Below are 24,179 nucleotides of genomic sequence, written 5' to 3' on the forward strand. Positions count from 1 at the left end.
TGGCAGCCCGCCCCCTACCGCCAGCCAATGAGCTCAAGGCTTGTGGCCCTCTTCCAGCCTGGGTGGAGCAGGGACTGCTGAGACGTTTCCTGCTGTGCGGGTTTAGGGGCTTCTCCGTGGTCTGGCCCCGGCCTCCCCCTCCACCGTCAGGTAGCAGCACCTCCACCGTCCCCCTCCAACTGCTCTCCTGCCTCCCGAAGTCCTTTATGCTTCCTAAAAGCATGAGGTTTGTAGGCACTGGGGAGTCCCTGAATTCTAGTGGGCAGGAGAGGGGCCTAGGATTAGCTTTCATTTTTACTTTGTGTTTGTATTTATTTATTTTGTTTTATTTTTGTTTTGTTTTGTTTTGAGACGGTCTCACCCTGTCGCCCAGGCTGGAGTGCAGTTGCTCGACCATAGCTCACTGCAGCCTTGAAATCCTGGGCTCAAGCCATCCTCCTGCCTCAGCCTTCGGTGTAGCTGGGACTACAGGTGCATGCCACCTTGCCCAGTTTTTTTATTATTATTTTTTATTTTCAGAATTTTTGTAGAGACAAAGAATGTTGTCCAGGCTGGTCTTAAACTCCTAGTCTCAGGCGATTCTCCCACCTCCGCCTCCCAAAGTGGTGGGATTATAGGTGTGAGCCAGCCTTCATTTTTTTTTTTTTTTTTTTTGAGACGGAGTCTCGCTCTGTCGCCCAGACTGGAGTGCAGTGGCGCGATCTCGGCTCACTGCAAGCTCCGCCTCCCGGGTTCACGCCATTCTCCTGCCTCAGCCTCCGGAGTAGCTGGGACTACAGGCGCCCGCCACCACGCCCGGCTAATTTCTTTTTGTATTTTTAGTAGAGACGGGGTTTCACCGTGTTAGCCAGGATGGTCTCGATCTCCTGACCTCGTGATCCGCCCGCCTCGGCCTCCCAAAGTGCTGGGATTACAGGCTTGAGCCACCGCGCCCGGCCGCCTTCATTTTTTAGAACGAATCTTGGGTCTAGGCTATGCTGTCCAGTAGAACTCACCAAGGTCTAGGCCGCACTGTCCAGCAGAACTTCTTGCGATGATGTAAATGTCCTATAATCTGTGCTGTTCCATAGGGTAGCCATTAGGAACCTGTGGCTATTGAGTGGTTGAAATGTGGCCAGCGTGACTGAGGAACTGAATGTTAAGTTTTATTTTATTTATTTATTTTTTTGAGATGGAGTCTTGCTCTGTCGCCCAGGCTGGAGTGCAGTGCTGTGATCTCGGCTCACTGCAACCTTTGCCTCCCAGGTTCAAGCAGTTCTCCTGCCTCAGCCTCCTGAGTAGCTGGGATTACAGGCGCCTGCCACCATGCCTGGCTAATTTTTTTTTTTTTTTTTTTTTTTTTTTTTTTTTTTGAGACGGAGTCTCGCTCTGTAGCCCAGGCTGGAGTGCAGTGGCCGGATCTCAGCTCACTGCAAGCTCCGCCTCCCGGGTTCACGCCATTCTCCGGCCTCAGCCTCCCGAGTAGCTAGGACTACAGGCGCCCGCCACCTCGCCCGGCTAGTTTTTTTTTGTGTATTTCTTAGTAGAGACGGGGTTTCACCGTGTTATCCAGGATGGTCTCGATCTCCTGACCTCGTGATCCACCCGTCTCGGCCTCCCAAAGTGCTGGGATTACAGGCTTGAGCCACCGCGCCCGGCCAAATTTTTGTATTTTTATTAGCGACGGGGGTTTCACCATGTTGGCCAGGTTGGTCTCAAACTCCTAATCTTGTGATCCACCCGCCTCGGCCTCCCAAAGTGCTGGGATTACAGGTGTGAGCCACCGCACCCGGCAAATTTTATTTTAATAAGTTAAATAGCCACATGTGGCTAGTGGCTACTGTATTGGACAGCACAGAGAGTCTTGCTGCTGGAAGTATAACCCGAAGATGTGCAGTCTCAGCCCCTGCAACATCTTGGGTTCCTCTAGGAGATGCCCTAGGGAAGCTTGTTGGAAATGCAAAAATTAGGCCGGGCGTGGTGGCTCACACCTTTAATCCCAGCACTTTGGGAGGCTGAGGCGGGTGGGTCACTTGAGGTCAGGACTTTGAAAACAGCCTGGCCAACATGACAAAACCCCATCTCTACTAAAAATACAAAAATTAGCCGGGCATGGTGGCAGGCATCTGTAATTTCAACTACTCAGGAGGCTGAGGCGGGAGAATAGCTTGAACTTGGGAGGCACAGATTGCAGTGAGCAGAGATTGCACCACTGCACTCCAGCCTGGGTGACAGAGCAAGACTCCATCTCAAAAAAAAAAAAAAAAAAAAAGTAAACATTCTCAGTTGACCTGGGACCTTCTGAATCGGAATTAGATTGCTGGGAATGGGAGCCAGAGTTTCTGTGTTTCTACAAACTCTGCAGGCGATTTCTAGGCAGCTGAAGGTTCAGAAGCTCTGGTCTAGAGGAACTGTGTGGGAATCAAAGGTTTGGGCAGGCAGAATTTGGCAGAATCTATCGCAGCTGTCCAGGCGAGAGGTGATGGTTGCATGACCTTGGGTAGAGGTCATGACTGGGGAGAGGAACAGATGAACTTCAGAGATGTTTAGGGGGCAGTAGTGTCAGAGATGTTTGAACCAGAGCAACTCCATCTTGAATAGCAGCTGAATAAAATAAGACTGAGACCTACTGGACTGCATTCCCAGATGGTGAAGGCATTCTTCTTTTTTGAGACAGGGTCTCTCTCTGTCACCCAGACAGGAGTGCAGTGACTCGATCTCAGCTCACTGCAACCTCCATCTCCTCCCTCAGCCTCCTGAGAAGCTGGGATTACAGGGGAAAGGCTTATCAGAAACTCAAAGAATACGACCATTTGTCTCTCACCTTCCTGTGACCTAGAGCCCTCTCCCTAGTTTGTGTTGTCCCTGCCTTTCTAGACGAAACCAATGTACATCTTACATATATGGATTGATGTCTCATGTCTCCCTAAAATGTATAAAACCAAGCTGTGCCCCGACCACCTTGGATACATGTCTCCAGGACCTCCTGAGGCTGTGTCACGGGCGTGCATCCTCAACCTTGGCAAAATAAACTCTCTAAATTAACTGAGACCCGTCTCAGATTTTCTGGGTTTATGGGATGAAGAGTAGAATGAACCCTCTAGCATTAGAGGAGAGTGGGAGATATTAGAGTAAACTCATGGTTTTTTGTTATGTTTTGTTTTATTTTGTTTTGAGACCGAGTCTTGCTCTGTCGCCCAGGCTGGAGTGCAGTGGCGCGATCTCGGCTCACTGCAAGCTCCACCTCCCAGGTTCACACCATTCTCCTGCCTCAGCCTCCCCAGCAGCTGGGATTACAGGCGCCCGCCGCCACACCCGGCTAATTATTATTATTATTATTATTATTATTATTATTTTGTATTTTTAGTAGAGACAGGGTTTCACCATGTTAGCCAGGGTGGTCTCGATCTCCTGACCTCCTGATCCACCCGCCTCAGCCTCCCAAAGTGCTGGGATTACAGACGTGAGCCACCGCGCCTGGCCAACTCATGGATTTTAACATAAATAGATGGGAAGATATATAAGTAGACATACATATATGTGTGTGTATTTGTGAATTTCCTAGCTTTGTCTGCCAAAATGACCTAAACACAGTAACACTGCAGTAGTAATCACCACACTGGGCATCCGGATCTTGTTCTAAAACTGCATTCTTGCCGGGTGTGGTGGCTCATGCGTGTAATTCTAGCACTTTGGGAGGCCGAGGTGGGCAGATCTCTTGAGGTCAGGAGTTCAAGACCAGCCTGGCCAACGTGGAGAAACCCTGTCTCTACTGAAAATACAAAAATTAGCTAGGAGTGGTAGCGTGCACCTGTAATCTGGCTACTCGGGAGGCTGAGGCAGGAGAATCGCTTGTACCTGGGAGGCGGAGGTTGCAGTGAGCAGAGATTGCACCACAGCACTCCAGCCTGGGCAACAGAGCGAGACTCTGTCTCTAAAAAAAATAACTGAAATTCTTGGGGCAGGAAAAGTATGAGATATGCCCGAAACATCTTGAAATATCCCAAAATGCGAGCCTTCTCTAGTTTTTCTCCTCCCTGACCCAGAAACCTGTTCTAGCCTTGGGGCTGGAAGGCCTTTCTCTGACTCATCAAGTTTTATTTATTTTTTTCCTCTAATCCTTTACTCCCCTCAAGTCTTAAGTTTTTGGAGCCTCAAAGCCTTTTCTGTGTCTTTTGCTGAAAATGACCCTCTCAGTCCGGGCAGTGGATATCAAGCTTCCCCTCCCCTCCGAGTCCAGCTCCTGCCAAAGTGATGGGGGGAGCTTGGGGACTTGGGGAAGAGAAAACAGTTTGGGGTGGGAGATGTATTAAAAGAATCCATTGGCTGGGTGCAGTGGCTCACACCTGTAATCCCAGCCCTTTGGGAGGCCAAGGCTGGAGGATCGCTTTGAACCCAGGAGTTTGAGACCAGCCTGGGCAACATAGCAAGACCCCATCTCTACAAAAAACTTCAAAAATTGCCTGAGTGTGGTGGTATGTGCCTGTGGTCCCAACTACTCAGGAGGCTGAGGTGGATTGCTTGAACCCAGGAGGTTGAGGCTGCAGTGAGCTAGGATTGTGCCACTGCACTGTAGCCTGAGCAACAGAGCAGACCCTGTCTCCAAAAAAACAAAACAAAAAACAACAAAAAAACCCTCCCACACACACAACAAAAACCAACCCCAAGTGGTTTAAATATTAGGAGTTTGGTATTTTTCTCACAGCAAGAAGGCCAGTGGTCAGCAGCACAGGGGCCAGCCCAGGGGCCCACTGATCTCACAAGGACCCTGGTGCCCACCTCTCACTTACCACACTGTGTGTTTGCACTGTTGGCTCCTTCTGGTCACAAATGGTGCCAGCAGCTTGAACATTTCTTGCATCCTTACATTCAAAGCCCAAGGCAGGCCAGGTGCGGAGGCTCATGCCTGTAATCCCAGTACTTTGGGAGGCCGAGGTGGGTGGATCAGTTGAAGTCAGGAGTTCGAGACCAGCCTGGCCAACATGGTGAAAACCTGTCGCTACTAAAAATACAAAAATTATCTGGGCATGGTGGTGGGCGCCTGTAGTCCCAGCTACTCGGGAGACCGAGGCAGGAGAATTGCTTGAACCTGGGAGGTGGAAGTTGCAGTGAGCCAGGATCGTGCCATTGCACTCCAGACTGGCGACAGAGCAAGTCCACCTCAAATAATAAAAACAAACAAAACAAAGCCCAAGGCAGGCTAGGAACCGCAGGAGCTTTTCCTTGTTTCTCCTTCCCTCCCTCCCTCACTCTCTCCCTCCCTTCCACCTTCCCTCTCTCCCTTTTTTCCTTTATATTTTTAATTTTATTTATTATAATTTTTTTTGAGAGGGGTCTTGCTCTCTTTCCAGGCTGGAGTGCAGTGGCACAATCCTAGCTCACTGCAGCCTCTACCTCCTGGGCTCGAGCAATCCTTCCACCTCAGCCTCCTGGGGAGCTGGGACCACAGATGCTCGCCACCAAGTCGGGCTAATTAAAAAAATTTTTTTGTAGAGATGGGGTCTCGCTATGTTGCCTAGGCTGATCTCCAATTCCTGGGCTCAAGCCATCCTCCCTCCTTGGCATTAAAAATGCTGGGATTACAGGCGTGAGGAACTTGTCTTTCTACATGGGGAGGATATTTCCAGAAGCCACAGAAGCTGGGAAAGTGTGATCTGGCACTTTGAGGCTCAGGTGTGGGGTGTGAGCTTTCCATCCAGGAAGGAGGGAGGGGAGAATGGCTTGTGGTACTATTACTGGACCACACTGAGGCTCCGGCTGCTACCTCTCGCGGCCCAATAATGAGATGCACATAACGGGGGAGGAAGAGAGTTTTTATTTCTGTAACTGGTTAGAGGGAGAAGGCCTGGAAATTACCACCAGACCAACCCCAAATTACAAAGTTTTCCAGAGGTTATATACCTTCTAAGCTACATGTCTGTGTGTAAGTGTGCGTTCATCTAAAGACATAAGTGATTAATTTATTTTAATCCGTAACTAAGGTCTGAGTCCCGAAGCTCTTCCTCTGGAGCCTCAGTAAATTTACTTATCTAAATGGGTCCAGGTGCTGGGGTGATTACCATTATCTCCTGCTAAATCATGGAGGTTTGAGGAGTTCCTTCAGACTGCCAATACATTTGTTTGCGGAGGCCTGGGGAGTTTCTTTAGACCCACAGTAAAACTTGCTTAATTCTAAATGGTCCTGTTAAGAATTCCTTCATTATTTTGTCATGCTTTAAGGCCCAGGAAAGGCCTGGGCAAAACTCTTGGTGGGCTTTTGTTACATCCCAGCCTTTGTATAAGGGCACTGGCTTTTAATATTTAACTTAACAACTCAGTCAGTACTGAAACAGTTGTTAGGGAGACCTGGCTGCCACAGCGTGGGTTCCCCTGCTGCTCCTGGGGTGTGAGGGTGTGTGTTCCTTCATGTGCACCTGTGTGATGAGCAGGGAATGTCGCAGGTGTCCATTTTGATGTGTGCAGGACCCAGGCCGTGGAGAGCTTGGTCCCCAGGCTACGGACTTCCTTCCTTCCTTCCTTCCTTCCTTCCTTCCTTCCTTCCTTCCTTCCTTCCTTCCTTCCTTCCTTCCTTCCTTCCTCCCTCCCTCCCTCCCTCCCTCCCTTCCTCCCTCCCTTGCTTCCTCCCTTTCTCCTTCCTTCCTTCTTTCCTTCCTTCCTCCCTCCCTCCTTTCTTCCTTTCTCTCTCTCTCCTTCCTTCCTTTCTTCCTTCCTTCCTTCTTTCTTTCCTTCCTTCCTCTCTCCCTCCTTTCTCTCTCCTCTTCCTTCCTTCTTTCCTTCCTTCCTTCTTTCTTTCTTTCCTTCCTTTCTTTCCTTTCCTTTCTTTCCTTTCTCTTCTCTCTCCTCTCCTCTCCCTTTCTTTCTTTCTTGCTTGCTTGCTTGTTTGCTTTCTCCCTTCCCCTTCCCCTTCCCTTCCTTCTTTTTTCTCTTTCTTTTTTTTTCTTTTGTGTGTGAGATGGAGTCTCGCTCTGTCGCCCAGGCTGGAATGCAGTGTTGTGATCTTTGGTCACTGCAACCTCTGCCTTCTGGGTTCAAGCAATTCTCCTGCTTCAGCCTCCCAAGTAACTGGCACTACAGGCATGCGCCACCACGTCCAGCTAAATTTTTTTTGTATTTTTAGTAGAGACGGGGTTTTGCCATGTTGGCCAGGCTGGTTTCAAACTCCTGACCTCAGGTGATCCGCCTGCCTCGGCCTCCCAAAGTGCTGGGATTACAGGCATGAGCCACTGCGCCTGACTTATGGACGCGCTTTCTAACCCTGAATGTGCAATGGGAGTTGTGGCTTCAGATTTGCATTTTACCAAAATGGCTCCAGAAGGCGGCGGGGAGAGCTGGCTGGATGAACTGCAAGTTCCGAAGCTGTTGCAATTACTTGGCAAGAGCTGGAGTGTCAAGAGTCAGGGGCTGCAGAGGAGGGGGTGACATTGGTGCTGATGGGGTGTGGGGCTGTTGAGGACCAGATGGCAACTTCCCTTCCTTGGAGTTTTCTTCCTACCTCATCTTCTTCACCGCCTCCTCCTCGCTTTTCTCCTACCTCTAAGCTTAGGAGAGGCCCCGGGCTCTGTCCTGGGTCTTCTTCCTTCTCTGTCTACACCCACTTCCTAGGTGATCTCATCTAGTCCCATGGTTTTAAATACTGCTTATTTGTGGGTGACTCCCAAATTGATGACTCCTAGTCTTGGCTCTCCCCTGAACTCTGAACTTGTTCACCCAGCCATGAAACTGACATCTCCTTGGAGGCCACAGGTCTGGCAGTGAGCCCAGACCCAAGAGTGATTCTTTCCACTCCCAAATCTGCTCCTCCTCAGGGCCCATCTCTGCAAATGCCCCTGAATGAGATCAGGAGTTCGAGACCAGCCTGGCCAACATGGCGAAACCCTGTCTCTCCTAAAAATACAAAAATTATCCGGGTGTGGTGGCACATACCTGTAATCCCAGCTACTTGGGAGGCTGAGGCGGGAGAATCACTTGAACCCGGGAGGCAGAGGTTGCAGTGAGCCGAGATCGTGCCATTGCACTCCAGCCTGGGCGACAGAGTGAGACTCTGTCTGAAAAAATTAAAAGGAAAAAAAGAAGAAAATCTCAAACACACACAAAAGAAGAGACTAGTGTGATAACTCCCCATGTATTTCTTCATGAGCGTTTCAATAGTTAACAAACTGTGCCCAGCCAGAGTGGCGTTTTCACAGTATCCATCTAATTGAGCTTATCCCTCTGCTTAAAACCTAAAATCCAAGTTCTTTCCTCTCCTCGTCTGTAGTGTCTCTTTTCCTTGCTCTGCCACTCCGGCCTCTGCTGTTCCTGGAAAGTGCCAAGGCTATCACAGGGCCTTTGAATTATTTTCCAGCCAGGAAAATCCTCTCACCTTAGCCTCCTGAGCAGCTGGGACTACAGGTGTGCACCACCACACCCAGCTAATTTTTTTTTTTTTTTTTTTGTATTTTTCGTAGAGGTGGGGTTTTGCCACATTGCCCACTCTTCCTTCAACTCTGCTTCAGTGGCTTTTTCTTTTTTTTTTTTGAGATGGAGTCTTGCTCTGTTGCCCAGGCTGGAGTGAAGTGGTATGATCTCGGCTCACTACAACCTCCACCTCTTGGATTCAAGCGATTCTCCCACCTCGGCCTCCCGAGTAGCTGAGATTACAGGCACGCACCACCAAGCCTGGCTAATTTTTTGTCTTTTTAGTGGAGACAGGGTTTCAACAAGTTACCCAGCTAGTCTCAAACTCCTGACTTCAAGTGATCTTCCCGCCTTGGCCTCCCAAAGTGCTGGGATGACTGGCATGAGTCCCCACGCCCGGCCCTTTACGAGCTCTTTCTGTGTTGATGCTTGTGGACTGGGTTCATTTTCACCACCGCTTAGTCATCCCTCAAGCCTCAAGCTGACACACCCAGTTGATACATCTCCCCTTTCCTGGGGATAGGAAATAACGTTGCCATGCACGTGTCTCTTTGTTCACAAGTGGAAGTTTCTGGAAGAAATGATTTAACCCACTGGAGGGTAGTGAAAACAATTCAGCTGGTTGTGAAATAGAATGAGTAGAAATTAGAAGAGCACATTGCATGTAGTAAGAGTAATTATTGTTTTGCTAGGCTCTTGCTTCAGTTTCACATGTGTGTTTAATGAGCAGCTTTGTGCAATACTTTTTTTTTTTTCTTTTTTTTTCTTTTTAGAGACAAGGTCTCACTCTGTCGCCCAGGCTGGAGTGCAGTGGCACAATCCTAGCTCACTACAGTCTCAACTTTCTGGGCTCAAGTGATCCACCTGCCTCAGCCTCCTGAGTGGCTGAGATTACAGGCATGCACTATCACGCTTAGCTAATTCTTAAAAATATTTTGTAGAGACAGGGTCTCTCTATGTGGTCCAGGCTGGTCTCCAACTCCTGGCCTCAAGCGATCTTCCCACTTTGGCCTCCTAAAGGGCTGGGATTACAGATGTGAGCCACTGCGCCCAGCCTGTTTAATACAATTCTTACCATGGTGGCACCCAGAGACTAAAAACCAGCAGGGCACTATTGAGTCAGGGTACAGGCAGTGTCTGAGGCTCTGGTTATCCTATAGAGTCATCAATGCACGTGTGCTGTAGACTTTTTTTTTGTTTTTGCAAATGAGGGTGAGATCATATCTCACTGTGGTTTCAATGTGCATTCCTCCCTAATGACTAATGAGGTTGAACCTCTTTCCATCGCTTTATTGGCTCCTGGAGTTTCCTTTTCTGTGAATGGCTTTGCTCTTGTATTCCATTGGGTCATTTGATTTTTTTCCCTTTCCCTATTTTTAACTGACAAGGAACAAGCGTACATATTTATGGTGTATGACATGGTGTTTTGATATATGGATGTATTGTCGAATGACTAAGCTAATCACTTAACGTATGCATCACCTCACATACTTACATCATTAGTTTGCAGTGAGAACATTTAAATCTACTCTCTTGGCTTCCTTCCTTCCTTCCTTCCTTCCTTCCTTCCTTCCTTCCTTCCTTCCTTCCTTCCTTCCTTCCTTCTTTCTTTCCTCCTTCCCTCCCTCCCTCCCTCCCTTCCTTTCTCTTTCTCTCTTTCTCTCTCTCTTTCTCTCTTTCTCAGAGTCTCTCCCTCTGTTGCCCAGGCTGGAGTGCAACGGCGTGATCTCAGCTCACTACAACATCTGCCGCCTGAGTTCCAGCAATTCTCCTGCCTCAGTCTCCTGAGTAGCTGGGATTACAGGCGCCCACCACCACACCTGGCTAATTTTTGTATTTTTAGTAGAGACGGGGTTTCACCATTCAAGACTGGCCAGGCTGGTCTTGAACTCCTGACCTTGTGATCCACCCACCTGGCCCTCCTTTCCTTCCTTCCTTCCTTCCTTCTTTCCTTCCTTCCTTCCTTCTTTCCTTCCTTCCTTCCTTCCTCCCTCCTTCCCTCCCTCCCTCTCTCTCTCTTTTTATTTCTTTCTCTTTTTTCCCTTCCTTCCTTCCTCCCTCCTTTCTTTCTCTCTTTCTCTCTCTCTCCTTCCTTCCTTCCCTGCCTCACTCCCTCCCTCCTTCCTTCCCTCCTTCCCTCCTTCCTTTCCTCCTTCCTTCCTTCCCTCCCTCCCTCCTTTCCTCCTTCCCTCCCTCCCTCCTTCTCTCCCTTCCCTCCTTCCCTCTTTCCTTCTTTCCTTCCCTCCCTCCCTCCTGCCTGGATCTTGTTCTGTTGCCCAGGCTGGAGTACAGTGGTGCAGTCTCCACTCACTGTAACCCCTGCCTTCTGAGCTTAAGCAATCCTCCTACCTCAGCCTTCCAAGTAGTTGGGACTACAGGCACATGCCACCATGCCTGGCTAATTTTTGCATTTTTTTTTTTTTAATAGAGACAGGGTCTCAATATGCTACCCAGGCTTGTCTCCAACTCCTGAGCTGAAGCAATCCACCTGCCTCGGCCTCCCAAAGTGCTGAGCGAGATGACAGGCGTGAACCACCGTGCCTAGCCAGCAGCTTTCAAGTGTTCACGAGATTGTTATCAACTATAGGTAGCATGATATACAACACATCTCTTGAATTCACTCCTCTGGCTAACCAAAATTCCGTGTGGGTCATTTAATTTTATCTTTACTAGTTTGTAGGAGTTCCTCAGATACTTCAGATTGTGGATACTGTTTGCGGGGTTGCAACCATTTCCCCCAGGCTCTCACGGCTTTTGGCTTTGCTTGGTGACTTGGGCCAGGGCAGTGGCGGTGGCTGGTGGTGGCCATGAGGGGCTGCAGGACTTCTTTCAACAATATGGTTTATGGTTTATTTATTTATTTATTTATTTTTCTGAGACACAGTCTCACTCTGTCACCCAGGCTGAAGTGCAGTGGTGTGACCTTGGCTCACTGCAACCTCCACCTCCCAGGTTGAAGCGATTCTTCTGCCTCAGCCTCCTGGGTAGCTGGGATTACAGGTGTGCACCACCACACCTGGCTAATTTTTGTATTTTTAGTAGAGACTGGGTTTTGCCATGTTGGCCAGGCTGGTCTCGAACTCCTGACTTCAGGTGATCCACCTGCCTTGGCCTCCCAAAGTGCTGGGATTATAGATGTGAGCCCCCATACCTGACACACAGTATGGTTTAAACAGAGAGGTAACGGGGCTCTGAGGAACATTTTATTTTTTCTTATTTTATTTCTAACTTTGTGAAACCCTAGGAAATGTCCTAGAAACATCTGCTTTAGGACATGAGACATAAGAGCAAGTAGAGGCGGGGCATGGTGGCTCACACCTGTAATTCCAGCACTTTGGGAGGCTGAAGAAGTGGGATTGCTTGAGGCCAGAAGTTGAAGACCAGCCTGGGCAACTTAGCAAGACCCTGCCTCTACAAAAAAAAATTTTTTTAAACAATCAGCCAGGCTTGGTGACATGCATCTGTAGTCTACTCAAGAAGCTGAGATGAGTCTGGGCAGGGTGGCTCATGCCTGTAATCCCAGCACTTTGGGAGGTCAAGGTGGGTGGATCACCTGAGGTCAGGAGTTCAAGACCAGCCTGACCAACATGCTAAAATCCCACCTCTACTAAAAATACACAAATTAGCCGGGACTGGTGGTGCGTGCCTGTAGTCCCAGCTACTTGGGAGGCTGAGGTGGGAGAATCGCTTGAACCCGGGAGGCGAAGGTTGCAGTGAGCCGAGAATGTTCCACCGCACTCCAGCCTGGGTGACAGAGTGAGACTCTGTCTCAAAAAAAACAAAACAAAAACAAAAATAAAAAGAGCAAGTAGAGAAAGAGGGAGTGGATGAGGATGGGGCAGGGGTGCTGGGAGAATGTCCCAGAGAAAGGTCTAGGTGAGCTGGCAGAAAACAAGTGTCTAAAAAGTTTGGTTCTGAACAAATTGATCGATAAATGAATTGGTAAATGTTATGAATAATTTCCATTGCTGTTTTTTTAATATGTTGATGATTTTAAAATTTATTTATTTATTTATTTTTGGGACACAGTCTTGCTCTGTCACTCAGGCTGGAGTGCAGTGTCGCAAACACAGCTCACTGCAGCCTCCACCTCCTGGGCTCAAGCGATCCTCCTACCACAGCCTCCTGAGTGGCTGGGACTACAGGTGTTCACTCCTGTAGTCCTCTCCTGCCTAATTTTTGTATTTTTTTTGGTAGAGACAGGGGTCTTGTTATGTTGCTCAGGCTGGCTTTGAACTCCTAGGCTTAATCGATCCTCCTTCCTCAGCCTCCCAAAGTGCTGGGATTACAGGCATGAGCCACTGTGTCCGGCTTGCATTTATGCTTTTTTGCCCGTTTTATTTTATTTTTTACACTTTTATTTTGGGATGAATAATGTTTTTGAAACATGGGATGGTTTGACGACTTTATATCCCTTTTAAAACATTTTTAAAGTATTTCCATTTGTTTTTCTTTAAACATTTTTGAATTAATTTTAAGGTAGCAAAGATTTTTCTTTACATTTGGCAGTGGGTTTTTTAAAATTTAAATTTCAAAATCATATCGGGTTCCAAGTGAATCGCCTGAAAACAGTTTGGTTGCAATAATGATTTCCACACATTGGTTTGTGAATTAATACAATTTTTGCACCCTGAGTGGTTTCTTTTTACAAATTTACACTTATTTGAAAGTAATTTTGTCTCATTTGTAGCTTATTTTGTTTTGAAAAATTCTTGAGTTCCTTTTCCTTCACAGATACCGACTTCATTACTCATCAGCTCCCACACGCTGCCAAAGGCCCCTCACAGGCTCTTTCCTTGGTTTCTCCCCACAACTTTCCCTGCCCGGTTCTAAGTATTCTCCAGTTTTATAGATAAGGAAATGTGGGGCAGGAGCTCTTGAACCAGCTCGGTTCAAACCCAAGTCTGTCATCTCCGAATCAATTTGTTTAACCAGGATACAGTCCTTCATACTTTCATTGCTTTTTAATTATTATTTTCGCATATAAGTAGCTTGGATAAAACCATCTTTAGAAAGAAAAAATGCAGGCCAGGAGTGGTGGCTTACACCTGTAATTCCAGCACTTTGGGAGGCTGAGGTGAGAGGATCCCTTGAGTTCAGGAGTTTGAGGTCAGCCTGGGCAACTTAGTGAAACCCCATCTCTACACACAAGCACACACACACACACAAATAGCCGGGTATGGTGGCGCACGCCTGTAGCTTAGCTACTCAGGAGGCTGAGGCAGGAGGACCATTTGCAACATAGCAAGATCCCCCTCTCTAAAATATTAAAACAAACAAACAAAAAAAAAAAAAAATAAAAAACAGAAGAAATACCAAGCTCCAATAAGTATACAGACATATTTATCCTTTTTGCATATTTTCTGGCAAAAAAAAAAAAAAGTGAAGATTTGAAACAAAATGAAGTTTCTTGCTCTGTCACCCAGGCTGGAGTGCAGTGGCCAGATCTCAGCTCGCTGCAAGCTCCGCCTCCCGGGTTCACGCCATTCTCCTACCTCAGCCTCCCGAGTAGCTGGGACTACAGGCGCCCACCACCTCGCCCGGCTAGTTTTTTGTATTTTTTAGTAGAGACGGGGTTTCACCGTGTTAGCCAGGATGGTCTCGATCTCCTGACCTCGTGATCCACCCGTCTCGGCCTCCCAAAGTGCTGGGATTACAGGCTTGAGCCACCGCGCCCGGCCCAAAATGAAGTTTTAACTTAGGAACATGACGTAAAAAAAGATTTTGGTCCTGATCATTTCTTTGTGATTTTGCCTCCAGCAACCCAGGCATGACGAGACCTGCACAGGGCGAGCTCCTGGGGATGACGTGACCTTGCTGTTACCAGGAAACCGGCCTCGCAGGCCTTGGGGACAAAGCGAGTCATTAGGAACTTCTCCACCCCCTCGCGCGGGGCGCCCAGGCGCGACCCGGTGTCTGCTGCCCCCGCGCGGCCGCCCTGCAGTCCTGCACCCTCGGGGCGCACCTGAGAGCCGATGGGTACCCGGGCTGGCAGAAGTCAGAGGTGGGCTTCCTGCTTCTCCTCTCCCTGGGTCCTGGGGCGGAGAAGGGCAAAGGCCGGTGAATGGCGCCCTCCCGGCGTTGTGCAAGGCAGCGGCTACTGATAACTGGGGTTTCCCGCCTGGTCCTCCCTGCTCCCCTGCAAAGTGAAACTCCAAGGCCACACAGAGCAATAGTGCATGGGTGACCTTGAACCTGGTGCCGAATAAGAGAGAGAAGGGCGCGAGCAGGGGGAAGCTTTGGACTGAGGGTTCAAGGCTCCCAGTTCGTCTACATCGGAGGCTTCTCCCACAGCAGGTCCTGCTGCCTTCAGGTGCAACCTGGTAGGTAGGGCCGTTATTCATTTCTTTCTTATTTTTGGACAGGATCTTACTTCGTCACCCAGGCTGGAGTGCAGTGGTGGAATCACGGCTCACTGCAGACTTGACCTCATGGGTTCAAGCGATCCTTCTGCCTCAGCCTCCTGAGTAGCTGGGACCACAGTTATGTGCCACCATGCCTGGCTAATTTTTGAATTTTTTTGTAGAGATGGGGTCTTCCTATGTTGCTCAGGCTGATCTAAAACTCCTGGGCTCGAGCAATCCTTCCACCTCCGCCTCCTAAAGTGCTGGGATTGCAGACCTGAGCCACTGCACCCAGCCATCTTTTTTTTCTTCTTTTTTCTTCTTTTCTTTTCTTTCTTTTTTTTTTTTGAGACAGAGTCTCGCCCTGTCACCTGGGCTGGAGTGCAGTGGGCATGATCTTGGCTCATTGCTTGCAACCTCTGCCTCCTGGGTTCAAGCAATTCTCCTATCTCAACCTCCCAAGTAGCTGGGATTACAGGTACCCGCCACCACGCTGGGCTAATTTTTTTTGTATTTTTAGTAGAGATGGGGTTTCACCAAGTTGGCCAGGCTGGTCTAGAATTCCTCATCTCAGGTGATCCACTGGCCTCAGCCTCCCGAAGTGTTGGGATTACAGGCGTGAGTCACCGTGCCCAGTCAGCTTTCATTTCTTAATTCAAAAAATTTACACAGAGCTCCTTCTGTGCCCCTGGCACCATTCTAGGCATGGGACACAGCAGTGAGGGAGGTTCACGGTCCTTGCCTTCAGAAGTGGCTTGGCAGGAAGGTAAGAAGGCAGGAAGATGAGAAGGCGATCCCGGGGTTTCTGGCTTGTGGGCCTGCGTGATTGGGACTGCTCTCCCTCAGTTAGCTTAGGGGACATCCCGAGTTGGTTTCATTCCCCAGCGGAGGCTTCTGACCTCTGACACTAGATATCCAGGCTTCTGTGGGCACCCATTCCTGTGGTCTGGGCAGCCACAGAGCCACAAAGAACCCTGGCTGGAATCTAGCTTGGGGATCAAGACCAGGGCTTTGGTGGGGGTAGGGAAGGGCAGGTGACTAGAGCTAGGACTGAGACATGAGCCTAGCATTCCCATGGGGCCACCGTAGGGGCTGTGGGGCAGAGTGAGGTCCTTCTGCTCTAGCTCCCACCCTGACCACGGGGAAGTGTGGTCAGTATGAGGCTGGAGATATCAGCTCAGCCTCTGTGGCGGTGGAGTTCTGGGGACAGGGATGCCAGGTGATGGTGGCAGCAAACCAAAGAGAGGAGGGAAAACAAATTGCAAATCCCAGTCTCAGCCACCACTTTCTTTCATTCTTTTTTATTTTTTTGAGATGGAGTCTTGCTCTGTCACCCAGGCTGGAGTGCAGTGGCCTGATCTCGGCTCACTGCAACCTCTGCCTCCCGAGTTTAAGCGACTCTCTTGCCTCAGCCTCCCGAGTAGCTGGGATTACAAGCGTGCACCACTATACCCAGCTAAGTTTTATATTTTTAGTAGAGACTGGGTTTCACCATGCTGCCCAGGCTGGTCTTAAACTCCTGGCCTCAAGTGATCTGCCTACCTCGGCCTCTGAAAGTGCTAGGATTACAGGCGTGAGCCACTGCACCTGGCTCAGCCACCACCTTCTGACCCCCAGCAATCCCTTTGCCTCTCTCCCCAAACCTACTCCTTCTTTTCCCACCCCTACTTGGTGGGCAGCACTACTATCTGCCCTTCACTCGAGTCTTCTGGGTTGGGCGTATCCCTGACTCCTGTCTCGCTTTACATCTTTTCCTGTTCATTCCTCTGTTGGGATGCAACTCTCTATGTGTCTTTCATGTTTCTGTATGTCTTGTGAGTGAGGCACTAATGGATTGCCTTTTGCCCTGGACTTTCTTTTCTAGGTTATCTGTGTATCAGACAACCTTGGAAGATATAGTGTCTCCTTCTGGGGCAAAAGGCAGCCCTGCTTACTGCTCATTAGAAAAGATTTGGGTTCCCTGGCCAGGCGTGGTGACTCATGCCTATAATCCCAGCACTTTGGGAGGCTCTGGCAGGTGGATCACCTGAGGTCAGGAGTTCAAGATCAGCCTGGCCAATATGGTGAAACCCCATCCCAACTAAAAATACAAAAATTAACTGGGCATGGTGGTGCGTGCCTGTAATCCCAGCTACTCAGGAGGCTGAGGCAGGAGAATTGCTTGAACCTGGTAGGTGGAGGTTGCAGTGAGCAGAGATGGTGCCACTGCACTCCAGCCTGGGCAACAGAATGAGACTCCATCTCAAAAAAAAAAAAAGAAAAAAAGAAGACTGGGCGAGGTGTCTCCCTCCTGGAATTCCAGCACTTTGGGAGGCATTGGCAGGTGCATCACCTGAGGTCAGGGGTTTGAGACCAGCCTGGCCAACCTGGAGAAACCCTGTCTCTACTAAAAATACAAAATATTAGCTGGGTATGGTGGTAGGCGCCTATAATCCCAGCTACTTGGGAGGCTGAGGCAGGAGAATCGCTTGAACCCGGGAGGCAGAGGTTGTGGTGAGCTGAGATTATACCACTACACTGGGTGACAGAGCAAGACTCCATCTCAAAAGAAAAGAAAAGAAAAGAAAAGATTTGGGTTCCCTAAGCTCAGGCCACCTCTCCTGTAACACACCCACCTCAGATACTGCCAGGTATCATCAGGCCCTTGTCACATCACCCTGTGGGATTTGGGGCTCAAGGAATGAATGGAAAGTACTAATACTCTAGTTCACTGCTATTGCCATGAGTAACATTGTCTTTGATCTCTGACCTGGGAGTCTTTTGTCTTCTTGTGGCAGCCATGGAGCTCTGGCTGGTTAACTTGTTAGCATGCAAGTGGGCATCGTCTCAGATCATCTTGGATCTTGACATCCTCCAATTCTGTCTGTTGTACCTGCTACAGATTTCTGGCATCTGTTGTCTCCATTCCTCAGCCCAAGGCTCCCATCATCACATGTCTGGGGGTTTATTTTTTCTGGATTCCTTTTTGCTCTCCCTACCCCAGAGTCCTCTGCCTCAGTTTCCATGCACATTGCTTGAGCTGCCTGCTGCAAGGCCCCCACCTGACCATCTGCTGGAGGGCTTTCTCTGGTGTTTGTGCTGGTGAGGTCGGACGTTCAGGGGAAGTTAATGTACAACAGGAAGCAGACAGGTCATGGAAGACAAATACCCCAGTATTCATGCTCCTTGGGTGGGGTGACTCTGAGGTGTGTTCTGCACCATTTTCCAGGGGATTTTGGGGATCAGCCCCAGTTGTCTGAACCCAAACCCTTCTCATGAACTCATCTGTCCTTTCCTCCCTCCCTCCTCCCTCCCTCTCTCTCTCTCTCTCTCTCTCTCTCTCTCTCTCTCTCTCTCTCTTTCTTTCCTCAGAGTCTTGCTCTGTCACCCAGGCTGGAGTGCAGTGGCATGATCTCAGCTCACTGCAACCTCCACCTTCCAGGTTCCAAAAACCTCCTACCTCAGCCTCCTGAGCAGCTGGGATTACAGGGGCACACCATCACGCTTGGCTAATTTGTTTTTTGTATTTTTAGTAGGAATGGGGTTTCACCATGTTGGTCAGGCTGGTTTCGAACTCCTGACCTCGTGATCCACCCACCTTTGCCTCCCAAAGTGCTGGAATTACAGGCGTGAGCCACCGCGCCTGGCCACTTGCCTCACTTTCTGACTCCCTATGGATGCTTGCAGGGTCCCCTCCCCAAATAAACTCCTTGCACTTCAATTTTTTTTCTTTGTTTAGAGATAGGGTTTTGCTCTGTCATCCAGGCTGGAGTGATCTGGGCTCACTGCAACCTCTATATCCTGGGTTCAAGCGATTCTCCTACTTTAGCCTCCTGTGTAGTTGGGACTACAGGTGTGCACCACGATGACTGGCTAATTTTTTTGTTTCTTTGTAGAGACAGGGACTTGCTATGTTGCCCATGCTGGTCTCAAACTCCTGGCCTCAAGCGATCCTCTTACCTTGGCCTCCCAAAGCATTGGGATTACAGGCATGAACCCCATTCCTAGGCAGCACTTGATTCCTGTTCCAAGATCTGGGAAAATCTGACCCAAAGAAAGCTTTGCTCTAAGACCTCCTTGGCCTTGTTGGGGCCAGACGTGGACTGAGGTTTCAGAGGAAGCAGTGGAGTGGCAGGAGCCAGGTAAAGGTAGGGAATCTCTTGTGGCAAACGGGTCCCCATGGTAACTTGGCCCCCACTCTGTGGCATCTGTGAGGTCACCCTGCTTTTCCCAGCCGGAGGAGGAGTGGGAGGCCAGACATGGAGGCCGTTCCTCCAGTCAGATCCAGCCTTTTGGGGATTCTGTTGCAGGTTATAAGGCTCACAGTGCTGGTGAGTGGGGGCTGGGGGTAAGTGGGGCGGGGACGACACACCGGGCTCTTTACAAAGTCACCTCAGAGCTGCCGGACCCAAGCCCTGCCTGTCCCATCCAGTGGAACTAGGTAGCTGCCTGCCTTCCAGAATAATCTGACAGCTCCCAGAAGCCCCACTCCAAACTACAGTGCTGAAATTTTCTTTTCTTTTCTTTATTTAGAGGCAGGGTCTCGCTCTATCACCCAGCCTGGAGTGCAGTGGTGCCGGCTCAGCTCATTACAGCCTCCAACTCCCGGTCTCCAGCAATCCTCCCCCTTCAGCCTCCAAGTAGCTGGGATTATAGGTGTGCACCACTACGCCCGACTAATTTTTGTATTTTGTATAGATGGTGTCTCACTGTGTTGCCCAGGCTGGTCTCCAACTCTTGGCCTCACATGATCCTCCTACCTCAGCTTCCCGAGGTGCTGGGATGACAGGCGTGAACCACCGCACCTGGCAGAGTTTTCTCTATTGAGGGTCCCTCCTATGGGTGGATCGTTGTTTTTCCCATATATATATATATATATATTTTTTTTTTTTTTTTTGAGACAGAGTCTCACTCTGTCGCCCAGGCTGGAGTGCAGTGGTGCAATCTCGACTCCCTGCAAGCTCCGCCTCCCGTGTTCAAGAAGTTCTCCTGCCTCAGCCTCCCGAGTAGCTGGGACTACAGGCGGCTGCCAGCACGCCTGATAATTTATTTTTTATTTATTTTTATTTTTAGTAGAGACCCTGTTAGCTAGGATGGTCTCGATCTCCTGACCTTGTGATCTGCCCACCTTGGCTTCCCAAAGCGCTAGGATTATAGGCATGAGCCACTGTGCCCGGCCCATTCATCTTTTGTTTTTTTTGTTTTTTTTTTGAGATGGACTCTTGCCCTGTCGCTCAGGCTGCAGTGTAATGGCATGATTTTGGCTCACTGCAATCTCCGCCTCCAGTTCAAGCGATTCTCCTGCCTTAGTCTCCCAAGTAGCTGGGATTACAGGCATGCGCCACCACGCCCAGATAATTTTTTGTATCTCTAGTAGAGACGGGGTTTGACCACATTGGCCAGGCTGGTCTCACACTCCTGACCTCGTGATCCACCCACCTCGGCCTCCCAAAGTGCTAGGATTACAGGCGTGAGCCACCGTGCCCGGCCATTCATCTTTTTTAAACATACAAATGCTTGCGGTTGGGGTCACAGCTCAGTCACACTTAGGAGGCCGAGGTGGGAGGATAGATTGAGCTTGGGAGGCCAAGGCTGTAGTGAGCCATGATCATATAACAGGGTGCAGTTGAGAAAGACAGACACCATTAGATTTGCATCTTGGGTCCGGGCGCAGTGGCTCACGCCTGTAATCCCAGCACTTTGGGAGGCCGAGGCGGGCAGATCACCTGAGGTCAGGAGTTCGAGACCAGCCTGACTAACATGAAGAAACCTCATCTCTACTAAAAATACACAATTAGCCAGGCATGGTGGTGCATGCCTGTAATCCCAACTACTTGGGAGGCTGAGGCAGGAGAATCGCTTCAACGGAGGAGGCGGAGGTTGCCATGAGTCGAGATCACACTACTGCACTCCAGCCTGGGCAACAAGAGTGAAACTCTGTCTCAGGAAAAAAAAAAAAAAAAAAAGATTTGCATCTCGGCTGTTTCACTCTCTAGCTGTGTGACTTTGGGCAAATCACTTCACCACTCCGAACCCCCGTTTCCTCTCCTATAGAAATGATCTTGTGGGATCACGTGGGATAGCATAGGTTTCCCTCCTCCCTGGTCTCAGCACCATAACCTGGGAGGTCCTATTTCCTACCTCTACCCTCATTCTTCTCCCTGCTGGACCCTTTGGTCTCAGCATAGCTCCACCCTCCATGCCCCAAGCTCTGCAAATCCAGCCCATGAGTGGGGGGCTTGCAGCCAATCTCAGATGGTGTGCCTGTGGACACGGGGATGGGAGTCCAGATGGGTGGATCGGTGTCGCTGAAGGGCTGGGGGCTTTCCAGCTCTGATGAAGGATCTTTCAACTCCAGGACTCAAGAACAGCTTTCCCCCACCTCACCCCAGTCCTGCACGCTTCATCTCAGTGAATGGCAGACCCCATTGTCCAACTCGCCACCCAGATCAGAAAATCTTTTTTTTTTTTTGAGACGGAGTCTCACTCTGTTACCCAGGCTGGAGTGCAGTGGCACGATCTTGGCAAACCGTAGCCTCCATCTCCTGGGTTCAAGCGATTCTCCTGCCTCAACCTCCCAAGTAGCTGGGATTACAGGCGTGCACCATCATGCCCAGCTAACTTTTATAGTTTTTTTTTTTTTTTTTTGAGACGGAGTCTCACTCTGTCGCCCAGGCTGGAGTGCAGCGGTGGGATCTCGGCTCACTGCAAGCTCCGCCTCCCCTGGGTTCATGCCATTCTCCTGCCTCAGCCTCTTGAATAGCTGGGACTACAGGCGTCCGCCACCATGCCTGGTTAATTTTTTCCATTTTTAGTAGAGATGGGGTTTTACCAGGTTGTCCAGGCTGGTCTCAAACTCTTGACCTCAGGTGATCCACCTGCCTCGGCCTCCCAGAGTGCTGGGATTACAGGCGTGAAGCACTGTGTCCGGCCGAAAATCTGAAGTCTTTCTGGGTCCCTCTCCTTCACCCTTCTCATTAGGTCTGTCATGAATTCTGTGGCCCCTGCCCCACGTCTCTCACGCCTCCCTGCCCCCAATGGCATTGTCCTTTGCCCCCAGCAGCCCTCCTGATGCCAGAGGACAACTGGTGCAGAGGCAAAGCCCAGCTACTTAGAAGAAGTGACCTGGGTTCAAAGCCCACAAGATTGGGGCAGGGGATCCTCACATGGTAATAATAGCCACGCAACCTCCTTCAGTCTGGAGTATTGTAAATAATCATTTAAATCCAATGGAGGCCAGGTGTAGTGGCTCACGCCTGCAATCCCAGCACTTAGGGAGGCTGAGACAGAAGGATTGCTTGAGGTCAGGAGTTCGAGACCAGCCTGGATAACATAGCAAGACTTCCACCTCTACAAAAAAAAAAAAAAAAAAAAAAAATTAGCTGAACGTAGTGACATGCACCTATAGCTCCAGCTACTTGGAAGGCTAATGAGGGGAGGATTGCTTCAGCCTAGGAGTTCAAGACCAGCCAGGCATAATAGAAAGACTCCATTTCTTAAAAAAAAATAAAAAATAAAAATTAGCCAGGCATGGTGGCATGCACTTGTGGTTTCAGCTTTTTGGGAGGCTGAGATGGGAGGATTGCTTAAGTGTGGGAGGTCAAGACTGCGGTGAGCTATGAGGACGTCACTGCACCCCAGCCTGGACAACAGAGTGAGATCCTGTTTCTTAAAAAAAAAAAAAAATCCAAATCCAATGGAAAGGAACCCAAATATAATATGAAACACCTTCTAATGTTCCCTTCTCAGAAGGGAGTCCTTCAAAGTGGACAGAGTTCATCCTTGCACATATGGGGAGCTGAGGCCTTTGGGTGGGGATCTGACTCAAGGTGGTCCAGCAGCTTCACCTCTACAATAAAAGTGGGGATCCTGGCCAGGTGCAGTGGCTCACGCCTGTAATTCCAGCACTTTGGGAGACCGAGGTGGGTGGATCGCCTAAGGTCAGGAGTTCAAGACCAGCCTGACCAAGATGGTGAAACTCCATCTCTACTAAAAATAGAAAAACTAGCCAGGCGTGGTGGTGGGCACCTGTAATCCCAGCTACTCAGGAGGCTGAAGCAGGAGAATCACCCAAACCCGGGAAATGGAGGTTGCAGTGAGCTGAGATAGCACCATTGCATTCCAGCCTGGGCAACAAGAGTGAAATTCCGTCTCAAAAAAAAAAAAAAAAAGTGGGGTTCCTGCCCCAGGAGGGTGATGATGGGTGATGATTGTCTCTCTCTCTTCTCCGGCAGCTGGTTCAGAACCGAGATCACCTCTATAATTTCCTGCTCCTCAAGATCAACCTCTTCAACCACTGGGTATCAGGGCTGGCCCAGGAGGCCCGGGGGTCCTGTAACTGGCAGGCCCACCTACCCCTGGGAGCTGCAGCCTGCCCGCTGGGCCGGGCTCTCCGGGCTGGGCTGGCTCTGATCCAGGTCCCCGTGTGGCTCGTGCTACAGGGACCCAGGCTGATGTGGGCTGGCATGTGGGGCGGCACCAGGGCCCTGGGCCTGGCCTTGCTCAGTGCCTGGGAGCAGCTGGGCCTGTCTGTGGCCATCTGGACAGACCTATTTTTGTCATGTCTGCACGGCCTGATGTTGGTGGCCTTGCTCCTGGTGATAGTGACCTGGAGGGTGTGTCAGAAGGCCCACTGCTTCCGACCGGACAGGCAGCTCAGTAAGGTGGGTGGTTTCGGGGTGAGACTGGGGTGTGGAGGGCAAACCTGGGGTGTTGTGTGTGACCAGGGCTGGTTGGGCTTGTGCGGGGGAGCCACAGCCAAGCAGTGTAACCCTATGAGCTCCTAAGGGCCACCCGCCCATCTGTCTCCCTGTTCCAGGCCTTGCAAATGAACTGCGTGGTGAGGAAGCTCCTGGCACAGCTGAGACGTCTGTATTGGTGGGTGGAGACTATGACTGCCCTCACCTCCTGGCACCTGGCCTATCTCATCACCTGGACCACCTGCCTGGCCTCCCACCTGCTGCAGGCTGCCTTTGAACACACGGCCCAGCTGGCCCAGGCCCAGGAGGTTGAACCCCAGGAGGTCTCAGGGTCTTCCTTGCTGCCCTCACTATCTGGGTCCTCGGACTCGGAGTCTGGACTAGTTTTGTCAGAGCAAGAAACTCCCAGAGCATAAATGTATTCCCATCTGCCTCTCCTGGTCTGGCCTGGCTCACGGTCTCACTCCCTCTTCCCTAATGGGCTGGAGAGACGTTGTGTGAATGACGTGCATGTGTGTGCGTGCATGTGAGCCCAGGACTGCCTCTGGGAAGGAAATTACATTCTGTCAGCATCTTCTATGGGCCAGATATCAACCATCTCAGACAATTTACTCATAATCGGGTTTAAATCTCCTAGCAACACAGGCATCAGGTTTGATTAGCACCATTTACAGCTGAGAAAATTGAGCCTCAGAAGGTTGAACTTTCCCAAGGTCACAGTCTGTCAAGGGCAGAACCAGCACTGGGTCTCTAGATTTTTTGTTTCCCAGAATCCTTAACT

The 24,179-nt window shown here is 49.9% G+C and overlaps 1 protein-coding gene across 1 annotated transcript; it reads left to right on the forward strand.

Annotated features, from left to right (window-relative positions):
- Nucleotides 1-18,958: 18,958 nt before the first annotated feature.
- Nucleotides 18,959-23,831, forward strand: TMEM270 (transmembrane protein 270). The gene is made up of 3 exons (XM_005549392.3): nucleotides 18,959-19,030; nucleotides 22,934-23,362; nucleotides 23,518-23,831. Exons 1-3 carry the CDS (start codon nucleotides 18,959-18,961, stop codon nucleotides 23,812-23,814), a joined length of 798 nt encoding a protein of 265 aa, XP_005549449.3. The 3' UTR covers nucleotides 23,815-23,831.
- The last annotated feature ends 348 nt before the right edge of the window (nucleotides 23,832-24,179 follow it).

This window comes from Macaca fascicularis, chromosome 3 (assembly GCF_037993035.2).
Source record: "Macaca fascicularis isolate 582-1 chromosome 3, T2T-MFA8v1.1".
Taxonomy (NCBI): Eukaryota; Metazoa; Chordata; class Mammalia; order Primates; family Cercopithecidae; genus Macaca; species Macaca fascicularis.

Bases quoted from the DNA above. Each gene is read 5' to 3' on its own strand.
- TMEM270 (XM_005549392.3), top strand. From the start codon at position 18,959: ATGGAGGCCGTTCCTCCAGTCAGATCCAGCCTTTTGGGGATTCTGTTG. The intron at 19,031-22,933 runs GTGAGTGGGGGC...CTTCTCCGGCAG, and splicing joins TTATAAGGCTCACAGTGCTG to CTGGTTCAGAACCGAGATCA. The intron at 23,363-23,517 runs GTGGGTGGTTTC...TCCCTGTTCCAG, and splicing joins CGGACAGGCAGCTCAGTAAG to GCCTTGCAAATGAACTGCGT.